Source organism: Syngnathus floridae, chromosome 18 (genome assembly GCF_059516105.1).
Source record: "Syngnathus floridae isolate MCC-2025c chromosome 18, RoL_Sflo_1.0, whole genome shotgun sequence".
NCBI lineage: Eukaryota > Metazoa > Chordata > Actinopteri > Syngnathiformes > Syngnathidae > Syngnathus > Syngnathus floridae.
Genome location: NC_142430.1, coordinates 102,077 through 126,025, shown reverse-complemented (window position 1 = coordinate 126,025; position 23,949 = coordinate 102,077). Strand labels below are relative to the sequence as shown.

The window sequence follows — 23,949 nt, the reverse complement described above, 5'->3', positions numbered from 1 at the left end:
CTGTGCGGCATCCATGCGCTCTCCTATCTGGGTAGAGCGTGGGTCAATAATAATTTTGCGTCTAATTGTTTTCCTATCGGCGCTAGTTTGCGCTCCCTTTTATTTCCTCCGTGTGGCCATCGACAACGTTTCGGCATCTTTTGTGCCTTCCTCAGGTCTGGCACACGGGAATTGCAGCTAAATTTAGTTTTATTGCACGTGGAGCTGTTTCCTCCTTCATGGCCGCATCGAGACTGAGTTTCCTGCTTGGAGCGGTCCTTATATAGTTTCATGTCAGCAATTTGCGTTTCGTTCCGGATAATTTCCCATTTACTTATTTTAGCTTATTAACTTGTTGTTTTTTCTTCGCTCTTGTGTATTTCTGTTTCTTTTCTTGCAGGCACCGATTGGGCGTGAATATGTGATCTCGGCATAGGCAAGTATAACTGTGTTTCCTTTTTTCAGGTTTGTATCAGGTAAGTATTGTTTTTTGATAATGTAATTATTTACTTCCAACCATTTTTTAGTTTATATCCAATTTTGTGTTTATGTTTCCTTTTTTCAGGTTTGTATCAGGTAAGTATTGTTTTTTGATAGTGTAAATATTTACTTCCAACCACTTTTTAGTTTATATCCAATTTTGTGTTTATGTTCAAATTTTTGACTTCTTATGTTCAATTTTTGACTTACAGGTTGACATTTTTTTCATATTGGGATTTTAGTTTATATCCAATTTTGTGTTTATGTTTCCTTTTTTCAGGTTTGTATCAGGTAAGTATTGTTTTTTGATAGTGTAAATTCTTACTTCCAACCACTTTTTAGTTTATATCCAATTTTGTGTTTATGTTCAAATTTTTGACTTCTTATTTTCAATTTTTGACTTACAGGTTGAAATTTTTTTCATATTGGGAGTCAGGGAGGGATTTGGGTTAGGGTTAGGGTTAGGGTTGGGGTTAGGGTTAGGGTTAGGGTTTGGGGTTAGGTTAGGGTTAGGGTTAGGGTAGGATCGGTTTAGGGGACAGCGCACAGACGCAGCAGGAGCTGAATGGAAACTGGAAACGTGGGGGGGCAGTGGAGGTGGCACAGGCGAGTTAGGATTAAGTATGGAGTTCCTCCCCCGAAGGAGAGGAGCAAAGGCACGGTCCTACCGTCCACGCCCACGTCCCACAACCAGCCCCAGAGCACACTGTCCGTCGTGGCTGCGCCAGCCATGCTGGTCAGGCCAAATTGGGCTTAATAAACATGTATTTGCTTTGTAGTTGTTGTTTGTTTTTGTGTTTGTACTTTGCCTATCCGGTCGCCTTTGTTATATATGTAATAAATGAGTCTCGACTTGGCATGATAGATTGACAGCTGCATTTGCGGTCAAATTAATCGTACCTCGCACTTAATTCATCGACTCCCCTATCTGGGTGGAGCGAGAGCATCTTGCTCTGTGCGGCATCCATGCGCTCTCCTATCTGGGTAGAGCGTGGGTCAATAATAATTTTGCGTCTAATTGTTTTCCTATCGGCGCTAGTTTGCGCTCCCTTTTATTTCCTCCGTGTGGCCATCGACAACGTTTCGGCATCTTTTGTGCCTTCCTCAGGTCTGGCACACGGGAATTGCAGCTAAATTTAGTTTTATTGCACGTGGAGCTGTTTCCTCCTTCATGGCCGCATCGAGACTGAGTTTCCTGCTTGGAGCGGTCCTTATATAGTTTCATGTCAGCAATTTGCGTTTCGTTCCGGATAATTTCCCATTTACTTATTTTAGCTTATTAACTTGTTGTTTTTTCTTCGCTCTTGTGTATTTCTGTTTCTTTTCTTGCAGGCACCGATTGGGCGTGAATATGTGATCTCGGCATAGGCAAGTATAACTGTGTTTCCTTTTTTCAGGTTTGTATCAGGTAAGTATTGTTTTTTGATAATGTAATTATTTACTTCCAACCATTTTTTAGTTTATATCCAATTTTGTGTTTATGTTTCCTTTTTTCAGGTTTGTATCAGGTAAGTATTGTTTTTTGATAGTGTAAATATTTACTTCCAACCACTTTTTAGTTTATATCCAATTTTGTGTTTATGTTCAAATTTTTGACTTCTTATGTTCAATTTTTGACTTACAGGTTGACATTTTTTTCATATTGGGATTTTAGTTTATATCCAATTTTGTGTTTATGTTTCCTTTTTTCAGGTTTGTATCAGGTAAGTATTGTTTTTTGATAGTGTAAATATTTACTTCCAACCACTTTTTAGTTTATATCCAATTTTGTGTTTATGTTCAAATTTTTGACTTCTTATTTTCAATTTTTGACTTACAGGTTGAAATTTTTTTCATATTGGGAGTCAGGGAGGGATTTGGGTTAGGGTTAGGGTTAGGGTTGGGGTTAGGGTTAGGGTTAGGGTTTGGGGTTAGGTTAGGGTTAGGGTTAGGGTAGGATCGGTTTAGGGGACAGCGCACAGACGCAGCAGGAGCTGAATGGAAACTGGAAACGTGGGGGGGCAGTGGAGGTGGCACAGGCGAGTTAGGATTAAGTATGGAGTTCCTCCCCCGAAGGAGAGGAGCAAAGGCACGGTCCTACCGTCCACGCCCACGTCCCACAACCAGCCCCAGAGCACACTGTCCGTCGTGGCTGCGCCAGCCATGCTGGTCAGGCCAAATTGGGCTTAATAAACATGTATTTGCTTTGTAGTTGTTGTTTGTTTTTGTGTTTGTACTTTGCCTATCCGGTCGCCTTTGTTATATATGTAATAAATGAGTCTCGACTTGGCATGATAGATTGACAGCTGCATTTGCGGTCAAATTAATCGTACCTCGCACTTAATTCATCGACTCCCCTATCTGGGTGGAGCGAGAGCATCTTGCTCTGTGCGGCATCCATGCGCTCTCCTATCTGGGTAGAGCGTGGGTCAATAATAATTTTGCGTCTAATTGTTTTCCTATCGGCGCTAGTTTGCGCTCCCTTTTATTTCCTCCGTGTGGCCATCGACAACGTTTCGGCATCTTTTGTGCCTTCCTCAGGTCTGGCACACGGGAATTGCAGCTAAATTTAGTTTTATTGCACGTGGAGCTGTTTCCTCCTTCATGGCCGCATCGAGACTGAGTTTCCTGCTTGGAGCGGTCCTTATATAGTTTCATGTCAGCAATTTGCGTTTCGTTCCGGATAATTTCCCATTTACTTATTTTAGCTTATTAACTTGTTGTTTTTTCTTCGCTCTTGTGTATTTCTGTTTCTTTTCTTGCAGGCACCGATTGGGCGTGAATATGTGATCTCGGCATAGGCAAGTATAACTGTGTTTCCTTTTTTCAGGTTTGTATCAGGTAAGTATTGTTTTTTGATAATGTAATTATTTACTTCCAACCATTTTTTAGTTTATATCCAATTTTGTGTTTATGTTTCCTTTTTTCAGGTTTGTATCAGGTAAGTATTGTTTTTTGATAGTGTAAATATTTACTTCCAACCACTTTTTAGTTTATATCCAATTTTGTGTTTATGTTCAAATTTTTGACTTCTTATGTTCAATTTTTGACTTACAGGTTGACATTTTTTTCATATTGGGATTTTAGTTTATATCCAATTTTGTGTTTATGTTTCCTTTTTTCAGGTTTGTATCAGGTAAGTATTGTTTTTTGATAGTGTAAATATTTACTTCCAACCACTTTTTAGTTTATATCCAATTTTGTGTTTATGTTCAAATTTTTGACTTCTTATTTTCAATTTTTGACTTACAGGTTGAAATTTTTTTCATATTGGGAGTCAGGGAGGGATTTGGGTTAGGGTTAGGGTTAGGGTTGGGGTTAGGGTTAGGGTTAGGGTTTGGGGTTAGGTTAGGGTTAGGGTTAGGGTAGGATCGGTTTAGGGGACAGCGCACAGACGCAGCAGGAGCTGAATGGAAACTGGAAACGTGGGGGGGCAGTGGAGGTGGCACAGGCGAGTTAGGATTAAGTATGGAGTTCCTCCCCCGAAGGAGAGGAGCAAAGGCACGGTCCTACCGTCCACGCCCACGTCCCACAACCAGCCCCAGAGCACACTGTCCGTCGTGGCTGCGCCAGCCATGCTGGTCAGGCCAAATTGGGCTTAATAAACATGTATTTGCTTTGTAGTTGTTGTTTGTTTTTGTGTTTGTACTTTGCCTATCCGGTCGCCTTTGTTATATATGTAATAAATGAGTCTCGACTTGGCATGATAGATTGACAGCTGCATTTGCGGTCAAATTAATCGTACCTCGCACTTAATTCATCGACTCCCCTATCTGGGTGGAGCGAGAGCATCTTGCTCTGTGCGGCATCCATGCGCTCTCCTATCTGGGTAGAGCGTGGGTCAATAATAATTTTGCGTCTAATTGTTTTCCTATCGGCGCTAGTTTGCGCTCCCTTTTATTTCCTCCGTGTGGCCATCGACAACGTTTCGGCATCTTTTGTGCCTTCCTCAGGTCTGGCACACGGGAATTGCAGCTAAATTTAGTTTTATTGCACGTGGAGCTGTTTCCTCCTTCATGGCCGCATCGAGACTGAGTTTCCTGCTTGGAGCGGTCCTTATATAGTTTCATGTCAGCAATTTGCGTTTCGTTCCGGATAATTTCCCATTTACTTATTTTAGCTTATTAACTTGTTGTTTTTTCTTCGCTCTTGTGTATTTCTGTTTCTTTTCTTGCAGGCACCGATTGGGCGTGAATATGTGATCTCGGCATAGGCAAGTATAACTGTGTTTCCTTTTTTCAGGTTTGTATCAGGTAAGTATTGTTTTTTGATAATGTAATTATTTACTTCCAACCATTTTTTAGTTTATATCCAATTTTGTGTTTATGTTTCCTTTTTTCAGGTTTGTATCAGGTAAGTAATGTTTTTTGATAGTGTAAATATTTACTTCCAACCACTTTTTAGTTTATATCCAATTTTGTGTTTATGTTCAAATTTTTGACTTCTTATGTTCAATTTTTGACTTACAGGTTGACATTTTTTTCATATTGGGATTTTAGTTTATATCCAATTTTGTGTTTATGTTTCCTTTTTTCAGGTTTGTATCAGGTAAGTATTGTTTTTTGATAGTGTAAATATTTACTTCCAACCACTTTTTAGTTTATATCCAATTTTGTGTTTATGTTCAAATTTTTGACTTCTTATTTTCAATTTTTGACTTACAGGTTGAAATTTTTTTCATATTGGGAGTCAGGGAGGGATTTGGGTTAGGGTTAGGGTTAGGGTTGGGGTTAGGGTTAGGGTTAGGGTTTGGGGTTAGGTTAGGGTTAGGGTTAGGGTAGGATCGGTTTAGGGGACAGCGCACAGACGCAGCAGGAGCTGAATGGAAACTGGAAACGTGGGGGGGCAGTGGAGGTGGCACAGGCGAGTTAGGATTAAGTATGGAGTTCCTCCCCCGAAGGAGAGGAGCAAAGGCACGGTCCTACCGTCCACGCCCACGTCCCACAACCAGCCCCAGAGCACACTGTCCGTCGTGGCTGCGCCAGCCATGCTGGTCAGGCCAAATTGGGCTTAATAAACATGTATTTGGGTTAGGGTTAGGGTTAGGGTTAGGGTTAGGGTTAGGGTTAGGGTTAGGGTTAGGATTGCGGTAGGAGCCCCCCCTCCTGTTGGAAGCAGGGGCAAAAGCACGGTCCATCCGTCCGGCACACCTCCCAGCGCCCAGCCCAGGGTCCTGATGAGCAAAACGGCGGCGTCGGCCATAGTGGACCGTGGTCCAACCTTGCTCCATGGCTAGAATTCGCCTTTGTTATATATGTAATAAAATAGTTTTTATCCAACAAAATTGTTTTTAATATGGTTGTTTTTATTGAAACAGTTTTTAATAAAATTTCTTTTGTTAGATTTTGTTTGGCCAATATATAATGTAAGTGTGCCTTGACAACGTTTCGGCCGCTAGGGCCTTCCTCAGGTCTGGCACACAAAAATGAAATTGATGCTGATATCTACTGTTTGTAATTACTGCTGAGTTGTTTTCTCTTTGCTCTCTCTCCACGCACTGAGCGTCTGTTGCGCCATGCGTCCTTTTATAGTCTCTGTTTGGTAAGAGTTTCTATTTTCAAATTTTAGTTTTTGTTTCTGACTTTTTCTTTTTTGGAAATAAAATTGGTTTTAGCCTAATTTAATGTTTTCCAATTACGATTTGATATTATGAATTATGATTTTGAATATTTTATTGTTTTGTTTTTTGTTTTGTTTTGTTTTTTTATTTATTTTTGTTTTTTAATCTCTGTTTGGTAAGAGTTTCTATTTTCAAATTTTAGTTTTTGTTTCTGACTTTTTCTTTCTTGGAAATAAAATTGGTTTCAGCCTAATTGAATGTTTTCCAATTACGATTTGATATTATGAATTATGATTTTGAATATTTTATTGTTTTGTTTTTTGTTTTGTTTTGTTTTTTTATTTATTTTTGTTTTTTAATCTTTGTTTTTTAATCTCTGTTTGGTAAGAGTTTCTATTTTCAAATTTTAGTTTTTGTTTCTGACTTTTTCTTTTTTGGAAATAAAATTGGTTTCAGCCTAATTGAATGTTTTCCAATTACGATTTGATATTATGAATTATGATTTTGAATATTTTATTGTTTTGTTTTGTTTTTTTACTTATTTTTGTTTGTTAATTTTTTGTTTCTCATCTTTCTTACTGCAGGTAAGTAGATTATTCAGGTAGGTATTTACGTACATACTTTGTGAATTATGATTTTGAATATTTTATTGTTTTGTTTTTGTTTTGTTTTTTTAACTTTTGTTTCTCATTTTTCTTACTGCAGGTAAGTGGATAATTGAGGTAGGTATTTACGTATATATTTTTTTGATTTTTGTCTTTTCTAATTTTTTAGGTGGGCATGGTCCGGGGACCAGAGGCGTGGTACCAATTTGAGGTAAGTATCCAAGGTAGGTATCTATGGTAAGTAAGTCCGAATTGATTTTAATAAATTTGTCCTAATTATGTTAATTGAGCCTGCTGTTCGGAATTTCTGTTCCTAGTAGGACATAAACAGGGAATTGGATTGAGGTAAGGATTAGGGTTAGGGTTAGGGTTAGGGTTAGGGTTGGGGTTAGGGTTAGGGTTAGGGTTGGGGTTAGGGTTAGGGTTAGGGTTAGGGTTAGGATTGGGGGTAGGGTTGGGTGTTAGGACATGGAGTACGCTTAGGTCCCGCTTGGGTGGGGCTTAGAACGAAGATTATATCGAGGCCCATAAATCTCGTCGGGGTCTTCGGGCTCCCATTCAGTTGAATCATCGGATTCAGTTGACTCATCGGAGAAGGACCCGTGTTCAGGTTCTCCCACTGGGTCAATGATGGGGTCCAGATCGGGGTTCGGGTTCAGCACTCCGACCTCATATGAAGTCGGACCTCGACCGTCAACCCAACGTGCAGTAGGGCTACGCGAATGCGATGGCATACAGAAGACCGATTTTCGGTTCTTCCAACCCTCTCGAGCCACCGTCCTCTGGGCCTGGACTGGCATGGAAGATGCCGAGGGCACCGAAACTGAACTCGGTGTCGGTGAAGTCTGGGCCAGGACTGGCGTCAACAGAGCCACGGGCACCGGAACTCGACTTGGTGCCGGCGACGACTGGGTCCGAATTGGCGTCAATAGAGTCACGGGCTCCGCCATTGGAGTCACGGGCTCCGGATCCGGACGTGGTGTTGGAGGGGAAGTGGGGCTAGGTGAATCAGGAGGTAGATCCACCGTGCTTGCCCTGATCTGCTCCGTTACATAGTCCAAAGTGTCCTGCGAGAGCCGCGGAAAATTCCGTCTGGCCCACCTCGTCGCCACCTCAAAGGCAGCGTCCCATTCCGGCGTAATGAGTACCAGCAGGTCATCCAATAATTGGGTAAGGCAGGTCAGGTAATGGTCGGTGAGGATTTGGCATGTTGTGTGACCCCAATTTAGAGCATTGCCCATGATCAGGTCCAACGCATCCCCGGTAGGGAACGCTGGCCTGACCATGGTCGACAACACCTCCACCATCCTTGCAAACATTCGCGGTTGCGGGGCTCCTCCCTCAGGGTTAACATTCCGCAGATGGTGGGTCACCTTAATGATGCTGTGCAACTTCCGGACTAGGAGGCCAAATTGAGCATCAGCTCGTCGCCACTCATTGGCCGGAGCCTTACTTCGGGTGGAATGCACATCAGAGGGCCGTTCACCACCTTGGCGTACCACCGTAGCATATGAGCGAACCCTGAAGCCGGAGCGGCTGGGGGGCACCGGAGGAGGCACTGGCTGGTTAGGATTGCGGTAGGAGCCCCCCCTCCTGTTGGAAGCAGGGGCAAAAGCACGGTCCATCCGTCCGGCACACCTCCCAGCGCCCAGCCCAGGGTCCTGATGAGCAAAACGGCGGCGTCGGCCATAGTGGACCGTGGTCCAACCTTGCTCCATGGCTAGAATTCGCCTTTGTTATATATGTAATAAAATAGTTTTTATCCAACAAAATTGTTTTTAATATGGTTGTTTTTATTGAAACAGTTTTTAATAAAATTTCTTTTGTTAGATTTTGTTTGGCCAATATATAATGTAAGTGTGCCTTGACAACGTTTCGGCCGCTAGGGCCTTCCTCAGGTCTGGCACACAAAAATGAAATTGATGCTGATATCTACTGTTTGTAATTACTGCTGAGTTGTTTTCTCTTTGCTCTCTCTCCACGCACTGAGCGTCTGTTGCGCCATGCGTCCTTTTATAGTCTCTGTTTGGTAAGAGTTTCTATTTTCAAATTTTAGTTTTTGTTTCTGACTTTTTCTTTTTTGGAAATAAAATTGGTTTTAGCCTAATTTAATGTTTTCCAATTACGATTTGATATTATGAATTATGATTTTGAATATTTTATTGTTTTGTTTTTTGTTTTGTTTTGTTTTTTTATTTATTTTTGTTTTTTAATCTCTGTTTGGTAAGAGTTTCTATTTTCAAATTTTAGTTTTTGTTTCTGACTTTTTCTTTCTTGGAAATAAAATTGGTTTCAGCCTAATTGAATGTTTTCCAATTACGATTTGATATTATGAATTATGATTTTGAATATTTTATTGTTTTGTTTTTTGTTTTGTTTTGTTTTTTTATTTATTTTTGTTTTTTAATCTTTGTTTTTTAATCTCTGTTTGGTAAGAGTTTCTATTTTCAAATTTTAGTTTTTGTTTCTGACTTTTTCTTTTTTGGAAATAAAATTGGTTTCAGCCTAATTGAATGTTTTCCAATTACGATTTGATATTATGAATTATGATTTTGAATATTTTATTGTTTTGTTTTGTTTTTTTACTTATTTTTGTTTGTTAATTTTTTGTTTCTCATCTTTCTTACTGCAGGTAAGTAGATTATTCAGGTAGGTATTTACGTACATACTTTGTGAATTATGATTTTGAATATTTTATTGTTTTGTTTTTGTTTTGTTTTTTTAACTTTTGTTTCTCATTTTTCTTACTGCAGGTAAGTGGATAATTGAGGTAGGTATTTACGTATATATTTTTTTGATTTTTGTCTTTTCTAATTTTTTAGGTGGGCATGGTCCGGGGACCAGAGGCGTGGTACCAATTTGAGGTAAGTATCCAAGGTAGGTATCTATGGTAAGTAAGTCCGAATTGATTTTAATAAATTTGTCCTAATTATGTTAATTGAGCCTGCTGTTCGGAATTTCTGTTCCTAGTAGGACATAAACAGGGAATTGGATTGAGGTAAGGATTAGGGTTAGGGTTAGGGTTAGGGTTAGGGTTGGGGTTAGGGTTAGGGTTAGGGTTGGGGTTAGGGTTAGGGTTAGGGTTAGGGTTAGGATTGGGGGTAGGGTTGGGTGTTAGGACATGGAGTACGCTTAGGTCCCGCTTGGGTGGGGCTTAGAACGAAGATTATATCGAGGCCCATAAATCTCGTCGGGGTCTTCGGGCTCCCATTCAGTTGAATCATCGGATTCAGTTGACTCATCGGAGAAGGACCCGTGTTCAGGTTCTCCCACTGGGTCAATGATGGGGTCCAGATCGGGGTTCGGGTTCAGCACTCCGACCTCATATGAAGTCGGACCTCGACCGTCAACCCAACGTGCAGTAGGGCTACGCGAATGCGATGGCATACAGAAGACCGATTTTCGGTTCTTCCAACCCTCTCGAGCCACCGTCCTCTGGGCCTGGACTGGCATGGAAGATGCCGAGGGCACCGAAACTGAACTCGGTGTCGGTGAAGTCTGGGCCAGGACTGGCGTCAACAGAGCCACGGGCACCGGAACTCGACTTGGTGCCGGCGACGACTGGGTCCGAATTGGCGTCAATAGAGTCACGGGCTCCGCCATTGGAGTCACGGGCTCCGGATCCGGACGTGGTGTTGGAGGGGAAGTGGGGCTAGGTGAATCAGGAGGTAGATCCACCGTGCTTGCCCTGATCTGCTCCGTTACATAGTCCAAAGTGTCCTGCGAGAGCCGCGGAAAATTCCGTCTGGCCCACCTCGTCGCCACCTCAAAGGCAGCGTCCCATTCCGGCGTAATGAGTACCAGCAGGTCATCCAATAATTGGGTAAGGCAGGTCAGGTAATGGTCGGTGAGGATTTGGCATGTTGTGTGACCCCAATTTAGAGCATTGCCCATGATCAGGTCCAACGCATCCCCGGTAGGGAACGCTGGCCTGACCATGGTCGACAACACCTCCACCATCCTTGCAAACATTCGCGGTTGCGGGGCTCCTCCCTCAGGGTTAACATTCCGCAGATGGTGGGTCACCTTAATGATGCTGTGCAACTTCCGGACTAGGAGGCCAAATTGAGCATCAGCTCGTCGCCACTCATTGGCCGGAGCCTTACTTCGGGTGGAATGCACATCAGAGGGCCGTTCACCACCTTGGCGTACCACCGTAGCATATGAGCGAACCCTGAAGCCGGAGCGGCTGGGGGGCACCGGAGGAGGCACTGGCTGGTTAGGATTGCGGTAGGAGCCCCCCCTCCTGTTGGAAGCAGGGGCAAAAGCACGGTCCATCCGTCCGGCACACCTCCCAGCGCCCAGCCCAGGGTCCTGATGAGCAAAACGGCGGCGTCGGCCATAGTGGACCGTGGTCCAACCTTGCTCCATGGCTAGAATTCGCCTTTGTTATATATGTAATAAAATAGTTTTTATCCAACAAAATTGTTTTTAATATGGTTGTTTTTATTGAAACAGTTTTTAATAAAATTTCTTTTGTTAGATTTTGTTTGGCCAATATATAATGTAAGTGTGCCTTGACAACGTTTCGGCCGCTAGGGCCTTCCTCAGGTCTGGCACACAAAAATGAAATTGATGCTGATATCTACTGTTTGTAATTACTGCTGAGTTGTTTTCTCTTTGCTCTCTCTCCACGCACTGAGCGTCTGTTGCGCCATGCGTCCTTTTATAGTCTCTGTTTGGTAAGAGTTTCTATTTTCAAATTTTAGTTTTTGTTTCTGACTTTTTCTTTTTTGGAAATAAAATTGGTTTTAGCCTAATTTAATGTTTTCCAATTACGATTTGATATTATGAATTATGATTTTGAATATTTTATTGTTTTGTTTTTTGTTTTGTTTTGTTTTTTTATTTATTTTTGTTTTTTAATCTCTGTTTGGTAAGAGTTTCTATTTTCAAATTTTAGTTTTTGTTTCTGACTTTTTCTTTCTTGGAAATAAAATTGGTTTCAGCCTAATTGAATGTTTTCCAATTACGATTTGATATTATGAATTATGATTTTGAATATTTTATTGTTTTGTTTTTTGTTTTGTTTTGTTTTTTTATTTATTTTTGTTTTTTAATCTTTGTTTTTTAATCTCTGTTTGGTAAGAGTTTCTATTTTCAAATTTTAGTTTTTGTTTCTGACTTTTTCTTTTTTGGAAATAAAATTGGTTTCAGCCTAATTGAATGTTTTCCAATTACGATTTGATATTATGAATTATGATTTTGAATATTTTATTGTTTTGTTTTGTTTTTTTACTTATTTTTGTTTGTTAATTTTTTGTTTCTCATCTTTCTTACTGCAGGTAAGTAGATTATTCAGGTAGGTATTTACGTACATACTTTGTGAATTATGATTTTGAATATTTTATTGTTTTGTTTTTGTTTTGTTTTTTTAACTTTTGTTTCTCATTTTTCTTACTGCAGGTAAGTGGATAATTGAGGTAGGTATTTACGTATATATTTTTTTGATTTTTGTCTTTTCTAATTTTTTAGGTGGGCATGGTCCGGGGACCAGAGGCGTGGTACCAATTTGAGGTAAGTATCCAAGGTAGGTATCTATGGTAAGTAAGTCCGAATTGATTTTAATAAATTTGTCCTAATTATGTTAATTGAGCCTGCTGTTCGGAATTTCTGTTCCTAGTAGGACATAAACAGGGAATTGGATTGAGGTAAGGATTAGGGTTAGGGTTAGGGTTAGGGTTAGGGTTGGGGTTAGGGTTAGGGTTAGGGTTGGGGTTAGGGTTAGGGTTAGGGTTAGGGTTAGGATTGGGGGTAGGGTTGGGTGTTAGGACATGGAGTACGCTTAGGTCCCGCTTGGGTGGGGCTTAGAACGAAGATTATATCGAGGCCCATAAATCTCGTCGGGGTCTTCGGGCTCCCATTCAGTTGAATCATCGGATTCAGTTGACTCATCGGAGAAGGACCCGTGTTCAGGTTCTCCCACTGGGTCAATGATGGGGTCCAGATCGGGGTTCGGGTTCAGCACTCCGACCTCATATGAAGTCGGACCTCGACCGTCAACCCAACGTGCAGTAGGGCTACGCGAATGCGATGGCATACAGAAGACCGATTTTCGGTTCTTCCAACCCTCTCGAGCCACCGTCCTCTGGGCCTGGACTGGCATGGAAGATGCCGAGGGCACCGAAACTGAACTCGGTGTCGGTGAAGTCTGGGCCAGGACTGGCGTCAACAGAGCCACGGGCACCGGAACTCGACTTGGTGCCGGCGACGACTGGGTCCGAATTGGCGTCAATAGAGTCACGGGCTCCGCCATTGGAGTCACGGGCTCCGGATCCGGACGTGGTGTTGGAGGGGAAGTGGGGCTAGGTGAATCAGGAGGTAGATCCACCGTGCTTGCCCTGATCTGCTCCGTTACATAGTCCAAAGTGTCCTGCGAGAGCCGCGGAAAATTCCGTCTGGCCCACCTCGTCGCCACCTCAAAGGCAGCGTCCCATTCCGGCGTAATGAGTACCAGCAGGTCATCCAATAATTGGGTAAGGCAGGTCAGGTAATGGTCGGTGAGGATTTGGCATGTTGTGTGACCCCAATTTAGAGCATTGCCCATGATCAGGTCCAACGCATCCCCGGTAGGGAACGCTGGCCTGACCATGGTCGACAACACCTCCACCATCCTTGCAAACATTCGCGGTTGCGGGTTAGGGTTAGGGTTAGGGTTAGGGTTAGGGTTAGGGTTAGGGTTAGGGGTTAGGGTTAGGGTTAGGGTTAGGGTTAGGGTTAGGGTTAGGGTTAGGGTTAGGGTTAGGGTTAGGGGTTAGGGTTAGGGTTAGGGTTAGGGTTAGGGTTAGGGTTAGGGTTAGGGGTTAGGGTTAGGGTTAGGGTTAGGGTTAGGGGTTAGGGTTAGGGTTAGGGTTAGGGTTAGGGTTAGGGTTAGGGGTTAGGGTTAGGGTTAGGGTTAGGGTTAGGGTTAGGATTAAGTATGGAGTTCCTCCCCCGAAGGAGAGGAGCAAAGGCACGGTCCTACCGTCCACGCCCACGTCCCACAACCAGCCCCAGAGCACACTGTCCGTCGTGGCTGCGCCAGCCATGCTGGTCAGGCCAAATTGGGCTTAATAAACATGTATTTGCTTTGTAGTTGTTGTTTGTTTTTGTGTTTGTACTTTGCCTATCCGGTCGCCTTTGTTATATATGTAATAAATGAGTCTCGACTTGGCATGATAGATTGACAGCTGCATTTGCGGTCAAATTAATCGTACCTCGCACTTAATTCATCGACTCCCCTATCTGGGTGGAGCGAGAGCATCTTGCTCTGTGCGGCATCCATGCGCTCTCCTATCTGGGTAGAGCGTGGGTCAATAAGGGTTAGGGTTAGGGTTAGGGTTAGGGTTAGGGTTAGGGTTAGGGTTGGATTGTGAAGTCCAACCCCTACCAGGGACAGGGAACTGATGTCCCCCCCTAGCAGAAGAGGACAACGCACGGTCCATCCATCCGTGGCCATACCTCGCCACCCGCTCCCGGGTTGTAGGCTGGCGCTGTCGCCCCCTACGGACAACTGTCCATTCCCCGTTGCAATTAATTGACATATTAAATTTTGGACTTCAAATTTTTATTGTTTTGTCTTATTTGTATATTTTTTATTTTTCAATTTTCAAAGGGTAAAACTTGAATTTTAGAGGGTTAGGGTTAGGGTTAGGGTTAGGGTTAGGGTTAGGGTTAGGGTTAGGGTTAGGGTGAGGGTTAGGGTTAGGGTTAGGGTGAGGGTTAGGGTTAGGGTTAGGGTTAGGGTTAGGGTTAGGGGTTAGGGTTAGGGGTTAGGGTTAGGGTTAGGGTTAGGGTTAGGGTTAGGGTTAGGGTTAGGGTTAGGGTTAGGTTTTGAGTATAGAGACTCATTCCAAAAGGAGCGAGGAGGTGCACGGACCTCCCGGTCCCAGGATCCCCTATCCTCCCTGTCCAAAAAATTGGGTGGTTGACGTGGTCCCCTCCGACCACGACTAACCACCGTCCACTCTGTCATTGTTGTCTTTTAAACTAATTTAATTTTGAAATTTTAGTGTATTTTTAACTTTATTTATTTACCAAATAAATTTAATGTACTAATTTGCCAATGAAACCCAATTCAATCCCTTTATTTATTCACGTAATTATCGAGACCCCCAAATCAATAAAGTCCCCAATAACCCAAACCCAGTGTATTGTGCCAAAAACAAATAAATTTCTTTTTAAATGAACTGAAACAAATACGACGTTTCGACCTTAATCGGTCTTCATCAGGTATTATCAAAACAAAATAAATGAAAAAAATGAAGAAAACTCCCCAAAAAATATATTAGTGAAAGAGTTGGCTAGTTTTTAAGAGAGCAGAGAGTTGTCGACTGTTCGAGAGACAAATGCACAATGAGCCTGTTTTTTTCTCACCTCCTTTTTTCTTTTTTCCGGGTCCCTTTTCCTTTTTCCTTTTTTACTTTTGATTCGGATTTTATTTTGTTGACTTGTATATCACTTTTCGCACTATAAACCACTAAATACACTGGTCTAATTATTTTCATTCGTTCTGTTGCTTATTTTACATCAAATGTATAATTTGTGTTAATATTGTTTTGTTTATTTGTGTCTTTGTGACTCAATCATCAATTAATATTTAATGTTACCTCTGTGTTTTTAATACTTCTGAAATTTCGTAAATGATTTTAAATTAATTAGTATTTATACATTTTAAATTTTGACGTTTTATGTATTTTTAAGCTTTCTTAGTGTTTTTGAAAATTTGTAATTGTCAATTTTTTAAAAAAGTTTTACATGTTATACTCTGCAAAATTTTGTTAGTTGTAATTAGCGGCAGAATTATAATTTAGGCGATTGTTGATGTTAGGATTGTGTGATGTGGTTGGGGTTAGGGGTTAGGGTTAGGGTTAGGATTAGGGTTAGGGTTAGGGTTAGGGTAGGGTTAGGGTTAGGGTTAGGATTAGGTTTGGGGTTAGGTTAGGATTATGGGTAAAGAGTAGGGATTGGGGTTAGGTTAGGATTATGGGTAAGGAGTAGGGATTGGGGTTAGGGATGGGATTGTAGTCAGAATTCAAATCAAGTGGTGTATGGTGAACCTTCAATGCTTGATGTTTAGGGTTAGGGTTAGGGTTAGGGTTAGGGTTAGGGTTAGGGTTAGGGTTAGGTAAAGAGTTCCTCCCCCGAAGGAGAGGAACAAAGGCACGGTCCTACCATCCCGGCCCGCACCCCACAACCAGCTCCAGAGCATCCTGCCCGTTGCGGCCGCACCCGCCATGCTGGCCAGGACCAATTAGGGCTTAATAAAGTTCGTTTGTGACCTTGAACACGTGTTTGTGCTTATTGTAAGTTTGTTTCTTGATTGCACTTTACCTATCCGGTCGCCTTTGTTATATAATTAATAAGTGAGTCTCGATTTGGCATGTAAGATTGACAGCTGCGCTTGCGTTCAACTAAATATTCGTACCTCGCACCTAATTCATCGACTCCCCTATCTGGGTGGAGCGAGAGCATCTTGCTCTGTGCGGCATCCATGCGCTCTCCTATTTGGGTAGAGCGTGGGTAAATTACTATTTGTTTCCAATTGGTTTTGTACCGGCGTCATTTTGCGCTAAATTTTGTTCATCTGTGTGGCCATCGACAACGTTTCGGCACCTTTTGTGCCTTCTTCAGGTCTGGCACACAGGAATTGCATCTAAATTTAGTTTAGTTTCATCACATGGGGAGCTGCTTCCCCTTCCACGGCCGCATCGAGACTGAGAGCTCCTGCTCCGAACGGTGCTTATATACACTCCTCCAAGTGGGCGGAGCCAGCGATTTGCGCTTGTTTCTTTAACATGGTAACTTGTTTTCTTGCAGGCACCGATTGGGCGTGGATTTGTGATCTCCGGAATAGGTAAGTATATTTTTTTGTTTTGGGTAAGTATTATGGTTTTAATTAAGGTAAGTATTTTACTTTTAACTGCTTTTTTTGCTTTTTTTTGTCCCAAATAATGCTTATTTGCAATTGTTTACATTCAATTTGATAGTATTATGGTTTTAATTAAGGTAAGTATTTTACTTTTAACTGCTTTTTTTGCTTTTTTTTGTGTCCCAAATAATGCTTATTTGCAATTGTTTACATTCAATTTGATAGGTATGCACATTTTTTTTGTTTTGGGTGAGTATTGTGGTTTTATTTGAGGTGAGTATTTACTTTTAACTGCATTTTGGTCTCAAATAGTGCTTATTTGCCATTATTTTTTGTTCAAATTTGTGTTTACGTTCAGATTTTGACTTGTTTATTTTCAAATTTAACTTGCAGGTTGACGTTTTTGTCTTGTCGGGAAATGGGGTATTTTTTTGTTTTGGGTAAGTATTATGGTTTTAATTAAGGTAAGTATTTTACTTTTAACTGCTTTTTTTGCTTTTTTTTTTTTTTTTTTTGTTTTTTTTTTTTTTTTTTTTTTTTTGCTTTTTTTTGTCCCAAATAATGCTTATTTGCAATTGTTTACATTCAATTTGATAGGTATGCACATTTTTTGTTTTTGTTTTGGGTGAGTATTGTGGTTTTATTTGAGGTAAGTATTTACTTTTAACTGCCTTTTGGTCTCAAATAGTGCTTATTTGCCATTATTGTTCAAATTTGTGTTTACGTTCAGATTTTGACTTGTTTATTTTCAAATTTAACTTGCAGGTTGACGTTTTTGTCTTGTCGGGAAATGGGGTCAGGTTAGGGTTAGGGTTAGGGTTAGGGTTAAGGTTAGGGTTAGGGTTAGGGTTAGGATTAGGGTTAGGGTCGGGGGTTAGGTTAGGATGGGGGATAGGTTAGGATTAGGGCTGGGATAAGACCAGTTTAGGGGACAGCACACAGACGTAACAGGAGCTCGATGGAAACCGGAAACGTGGGGGGGGCGCACTGGAGGTGGCACAGGCGAGTTAGGATTAGGTAAAGAGTTCCTCCCCCGAAGGAGAGGAACAAAGGCACGGTCCTACCATCCCGGCCCGCACCCCACAACCAGCTCCAGAGCATCCTGCCCGTTGCGGCCGCACCCGCCATGCTGGCCAGGACCAATTAGGGCTTAATAAAGTTCGTTTGTGACCTTGAACACGTGTTTGTGCTTATTGTAAGTTTGTTTCTTGATTGCACTTTACCTATCCGGTCGCCTTTGTTATATAATTAATAAGTGAGTCTCGATTTGGCATGTAAGATTGACAGCTGCGCTTGCGTTCAACTAAATATTCGTACCTCGCACCTAATTCATCGACTCCCCTATCTGGGTGGAGCGAGAGGGTTAGGGTTAGGGTTAGGGTTAGGGTTAGGGTTAGGGTTAGGGTTAGGGTTAGGGTTAGGGTTAGGGTTAGGGGTTAGGGTTAGGGTTAGGGTTAGGGTTAGGGTTAGGGTTAGGGTTAGGGTTAGGGTTAGGGTTAGGTTAGGGTTAGGGTTAGGGTTAGGGTTAGGGTTAGGGTTAGGGTTAGGGTTAGGGTTAGGGTTAGGGTTAAGTATGGAGTTCCTCCCCCGAAGGAGAGGAGCAAAGGCACGGTCCTACCGTCCACGCCCACGTCCCACAACCAGCCCCAGAGCACACTGTCCGTCGTGGCTGCGCCAGCCATGCTGGTCAGGCCAAATTGGGCTTAATAAACATGTATTTGCTTTGTAGTTGTTGTTTGTTTTTGTGTTTGTACTTTGCCTATCCGGTCGCCTTTGTTATATATGTAATAAATGAGTCTCGACTTGGCATGATAGATTGACAGCTGCATTTGCGGTCAAATTAATCGTACCTCGCACTTAATTAATCGACTCCCCTATCTGGGTGGAGCGAGAGCATCTTGCTCTGTGCGGCATCCATGCGCTCTCCTATCTGGGTAGAGCGTGGGTCAATAATAATTTTGCGTCTAATTGTTTTCCTATCGGCGCTAGTTTGCGCTCCCTTTTATTTCCTCCGTGTGGCCATCGACAACGTTTCGGCATCTTTTGTGCCTTCCTCAGGTCTGGCACACGGGAATTGCAGCTAAATTTAGTTTTATTGCACGTGGAGCTGTTTCCTCCTTCATGGCCGCATCGAGACTGAGTTTCCTGCTTGGAGCGGTCCTTATATAGTTTCATGTCAGCAATTTGCGTTTCGTACCGGATAATTTCCCATTTACTTATTTTAGCTTATTAACTTGTTGTTTTTTTCGCTCTTGTGTATTTCTGTTTCTTTTCTTGCAGGTACCGATTGGGCGTGAATATGTGATCTCGGCATAGGTAAGTATAACTGTGTTTCCTTTTTTTTTTTTTTTTTTAGGTTTGTATCAGGTAAGTATTGTTTTTTGATAATGTAATTATTTACTTCCAACCATTTTTTAGTTTATATTCAATTTTGTGTTTATGTTTCCTTTTTTCAGGTTTGTATCAGGTAAGTATTGTTTTTTGATAGTGTAAATATTTACTTCCAACCACTTTTTAGGGTTAGGGTTAGGGTTAGGGTTAGGGTTAGGGTTAGGGTTAGGGTTAGGGTTAGGGTTAGGGTTAGGGGTTAGGGTTAGGGGTTAGGGTTAGGGTTAGGGTTAGGGTTAGGGTTAGGGTTAGGGTTAGGGTTAGGGTTAGGGTTAGGGTTAGGTTTTGAGTACAGAGACCCACTCCAAAAGGAGCGAGGAGGTGCACGGACCTCCCGGTCCCAGGATCCCCTATCCTCCCTGTCCAAAAAATTGGGCGGTTGACGTGGTCCCCTCCGACCACGACTAACCACCGTCCACTCTGTCATTGTTGTTTTTTTACTTTTTTCGATTCTGAAATTTTTATGTATTTTTAACTGTATTTATTAACCAAAGCATTTAATGTACTAATTTGCCAATGAAATCCAATTCAATCCCTTTATTTATTCACGTATTTATTGTATTCACGTAATTATCGAGACCCCCAAATCAATAAAGTCCCCAATAACCCAAACCCAGTGTATTGTGCCAAAAACAAATAAATTTCTTTTTAAATGAACTGAAACAAATACGACGTTTCGACCTTAATCGGTCTTCATCAGGTACTATCAAAACAAAATAAATGAAAAAAATGAAGAAAACTCCCCAAAAAATATATTAGTGAAAGAGTTGGCTAGTTTTTAAGAGAGCAGAGAGTTGTCGACTGTTCGAGAGACAAATGCACAATGAGCCTGTTTTTTTCTCACCACCTTTTATACTCTTTCATTTTTTCTTTTTTCCGGGCCCCTTTTCCTTTTTCCTTTTTTACTTTTGATTCGGATTTTATTTTGTTGACTTGAATATCACTTTTCGCACCATAAACCACTAAATACACTGGTCTAATTATTTTCATTCGTTCTGTTGCTTATTTTACATCAAATGTATAATTTGTGTTAATATTGTTTTGTTTATTTGTGTCTTTGTGACTCAATCATCAATTAATATTTAATGTTACCTCTGTGTTTTTAATACTTCTGAAATTTCGTAAATGATTTTAAATTAATTAGTATTTATACATTTTAAATTTTCACGTTCTAAGCTTTTATGTATTTTTAAGCTTTCTTAGTGTTTTTGAAAATTTGTAATTGTCAATTTTTTTAAAAAGTTTTACATGTTATACTCTGCAAAATTTTGTTAGTTGTAATTAGCGGCAGAATTATAATTTAGGCGATTGTTGATGTTAGGATTGTGTGATGTGGTTGGGGTTAGGGGTTAGGGTTAGGGTTAGGGTTAGGATTAGGGTTAGGGTTAGGGTTAGGATTAGGGTTAGGGTTAGGGTTAGGGTAGGGTTAGGGTTAGGGTTAGGATTAGGTTTGGGGTTAGGTTAGGATTATGGGTAAGGAGTAGGGATTGGGGTTAGGTTAGGATTATGGGTAAGGAGTAGGGATGGGGTTAGGGATGGGATTGTAGTCAGGATCCAAATCAAGTGGTGTATGGTGAATCTTCAATGCTTAATGTTTAGTCCAATTGGCTCCCTAGTTCCCAATGTAAATATCCAATATCGTTCCCTCCCTTTTCTTTCTCTGTCTGTCCAATTAATGTTCCTTTCTAATCCCGCTATTCTCATTGAGGCCATACCATGATCAACAAAATGTTTAACTAAGGGTGTGTCCATTTCCTTCTTGTTCTTCACATTATACCGATGCTGATACATGCGTGTGGACAAATTGTTTCGTGATTCACCAACATATTGGATCCCACATTTGTTACAAAAAATAACATAAACACAATTTCTAGATTTTGGGTTGAATCCCTGTTCAATTCCAAATACTGTTCCCGTTTCTATATTTTTAATGAAATTTAGTCTCTTGAATTGAGTGTCCAACAATAAGGGTTTGTCCCACTTCAATGATGGCAATTTTGCCCGGATCAAAATGTCTGCCAGACTCTTGTTCCGCTTGTAGGCAGAAATGACCTTAGTCCCAGAAAATAGTCCATCTCGGACACCCAGTTCCTGGAAATTGGTTTTGAATTTCCTGTTTAACAGAGTACTGATTGATGAGAAGGTAGTGATCAGAGGGATGATCTTCTCCTGACCCTTGACCTTTCTCTCCTGAAAGGTACGAAGGCAGTGTCTGAGAAAGGGCTTACTATACCCCCGTTTCTTCAGAGCTGTAAACAAGATCTTAACCGCTTCGCAAAAATCCTCGTCTCTCGTACAAATCCGGCTAAATCTTAGCAGTTGTGACTTTACAATCCCCCTGAAGGTATGTACTGGATGGAAACTTGCTTTATGTAATAGGGCATGTGTGTCTGTAGTCTTAAAATAGACTTTAATGTCTAGCCTCGGACTATTCAAAAAATTGGGTCCCTTAAAAATGGTTGTGTCCAAAAAATTGATTGAATTCCCGTGAAATTCGATCTTAAGCTGTATAGAGGGATCATGGGAGTTGAGGGTCTTCACAAACTCCTTGAAATCCCTTTCCGATCCTTCCCAAATACCCCATATATCGTCCAAGTATCGTAGGTAACAGGTCGGTCGTTGTTCACATTTTGACAATGCTCCTTCCTCCCAATTGGCCATGAAGATATTAGCATAGGCCGGTGCGAATTTCTTACCCATGGCCGTGCCCTTGATCTGCAAATAGAATTTTTCATCAAACATGAAATCATTCCGGGTTAGGTTGATCTCCAATAATTTCAATAACTCGTCGTCCGGTCTCTTTGGATCCGGATGCTTTCGAAAAATTTGTTTAACGCATTCAATTCCGGCCTCAATTGGAATATTTGTATACAAGTTATTAACATCCATAGAGAAAAAGTTAAATTCTGAAGGGACCTGCAAGGCTTTGACCATGTCAATGAAGTGGTACGTATCTTGGACATAGGCAGGATGCTTGATTGACAGAGGAGTCAGATAGAACTCTAGATATTCCGCAGTGAAATAAGTTTCACTGCCACAGTCAGAGACTATTGGCCTTCCTGGAGGGACCTCAAAGGGGATCGTCCAACTTTCTTGATCTTTGTGTATCTTCGGCAAAATGTAAAACCGTCTCTCGCGTGGCTGTTGTTTGCCTCTTAAGTATAGTCGTTGTTTGTGACTGATGAATTTTTTGCTTACTAATGAGTCCAATATTTCCGTTACCATATGAGTTGTTTCCATATATATTGGCTGGTCCAATTTTTTATAATAGTTTGTATCATTCAATTGTCTTTCTACTTCCAAAGTGTATTGTTCTCTACTCATGATGACAATTGCTGACCCCTTGTCAGCAGGCTTAATAACAATGTGCTTCATGTTTGCCAATTCCCGTAATGCTTTAACTTCCTGTAGTGACATGTTTGATTTCTCCGGGACTGACTTAAAATGTCTTCTGAAAACATTCCGATCCGCCTTTACTAAGTTTTGAATCGTGATTGGTAACTGGGTGATCGGTGGGGTCCAATGAGATGGGCCCACAAATGGAAGGACCTCTTTTCGATCCGAATTATTGAAGTGGGCAGTCAACATGACCCTACGGTGATATGTCTGTATATCTGACAATAATTGCGCCTTCTGACCTTTGCCTATGCCTAAGGTAGGTACGAAGGTCAGTCCCTTACTCAGTAGGCTGTGCTGAGGTCCCGAAAGTTTGAAGTTGTTCGATAAAACCACCACATTGGCGTCCTGTAGGGGTAAACTGTTTTCCGCCCCTGCCTGTGTCGGATTCAGGGGGTGTAGGAGTTTAAATAGGCCCTCCAATGATCCAACATATGTCTGGCTGTTTCCGGCGTCCAATGGATCCCCTTGTCATCCGTTTGGAACTTTTCCCCAGGCAGAAGGGGAATGTGTGGCATATTCCTTTCAATATGTTGGTTCAGGCTTGCTAAGTTCTCCTGTTCCACCCCTGGGAGCTGGCAAGAGAAATTCACCAGGGGAATCCAAATCTCCGCATATGGGAATGTCTGTTTGGCAGCTCTCAGCGCCCCCTGTACGTTCTTTTTCGTAGTGTCCACTTTGTTTTCCCTGCTATTCAGTCCAAACGCCAACACTAGTTTCTCCACCGTGACTGTGGGCAGTGGCACTGTCCGTTCTAACAGCATTTGCCCATGGCGGAAATGGCTACCCGGATAGCTATCTATCTGTAAGTCACGAGTGGCATAGTCAGGAAACCTTGCAAGATTCGAATCCCCGATGATGAGCCACTTTTTAGCCGGTACCAGATTCCATACTACATTTTTCCGTTGTGTATTTTGGTGTCTGGTCACCCTAAACAATGGTGGTTCCAAGGAAGGAGGTAATGACCCCAAGTCTTCCAATTCTCTCTCCCCCTCATTACCCGAGTTCACTTCCTGGTGGACTTGAGCGTCCTCCTCTATTTGAAGTTGCCCCAACGGATTAGTTTGGGCCCCAATAGTCCATTCTTCTTCCTGAATTTCCTCAATCAGATCCAACAAGTTCGAAGGGGTGTCGTCCAGGGTCAAAAACTCCCTCTCTATGTTAGGCTCTGGCAGGAGTAAGGGCTCTAGTTCCTGAAGAACATTATCTGCAGTGAGGGCTCCACTCACCGCTGCCTTCGCCCTTTTGCGAACCTCCCTACGCTCCCGTGGGGGTTCGGCATGTGGAGATTCCCTCCGAGGCGCTCCTTGAGCCAAGTCCGGATTCTCCTCATCTGTCCTGTCTATTGCCGTGATCACCGGGACCACCTCTGCCGGCAGGTGATGGGTCCGGGATTGCTCGATCTGCTCCACAGACTCATGTGGACTTCCCGTATTCATCCCCATCTTTTTCATGATCATTGTCTTCGCCCGATCGAGTACTCCCTGTTGGAGCCGAGGTAAATTGCGTCTCGCCCAGCGGATTGCAACTTCAAAGGCCTCCTTCCAATTTGGAGTAAGAAGACCCGGAAGCTCATCCAAAATCACCTCCAACCCCGCCTGGTAATGTTCCTGTAGGATGAGGCAAGTGTTGTAACCCCAATTCCTAGCATTTCCACTAATCAGGTCCCTAGTACATTCTGACGGGACCGCAGGCTTAATCATGTTTGACAG

General features: G+C 42.0%; 1 protein-coding gene across 1 annotated transcript; it reads right to left on the bottom strand.

Annotated features, from left to right (window-relative positions):
* Positions 1-19,409: 19,409 nt before the first annotated feature.
* On the bottom strand, positions 19,410-23,682 carry LOC148382099 (uncharacterized). The gene is made up of 2 exons (XM_088360855.1): positions 23,238-23,682; positions 19,410-22,038 (listed from the first exon to the last, which is right to left on the bottom strand). Exons 1-2 carry the CDS (start codon positions 23,680-23,682, stop codon positions 20,423-20,425), a joined length of 2,061 nt encoding a protein of 686 aa, XP_088216981.1. The 3' UTR covers positions 19,410-20,422.
* Positions 23,683-23,949: the final 267 nt, after the last annotated feature.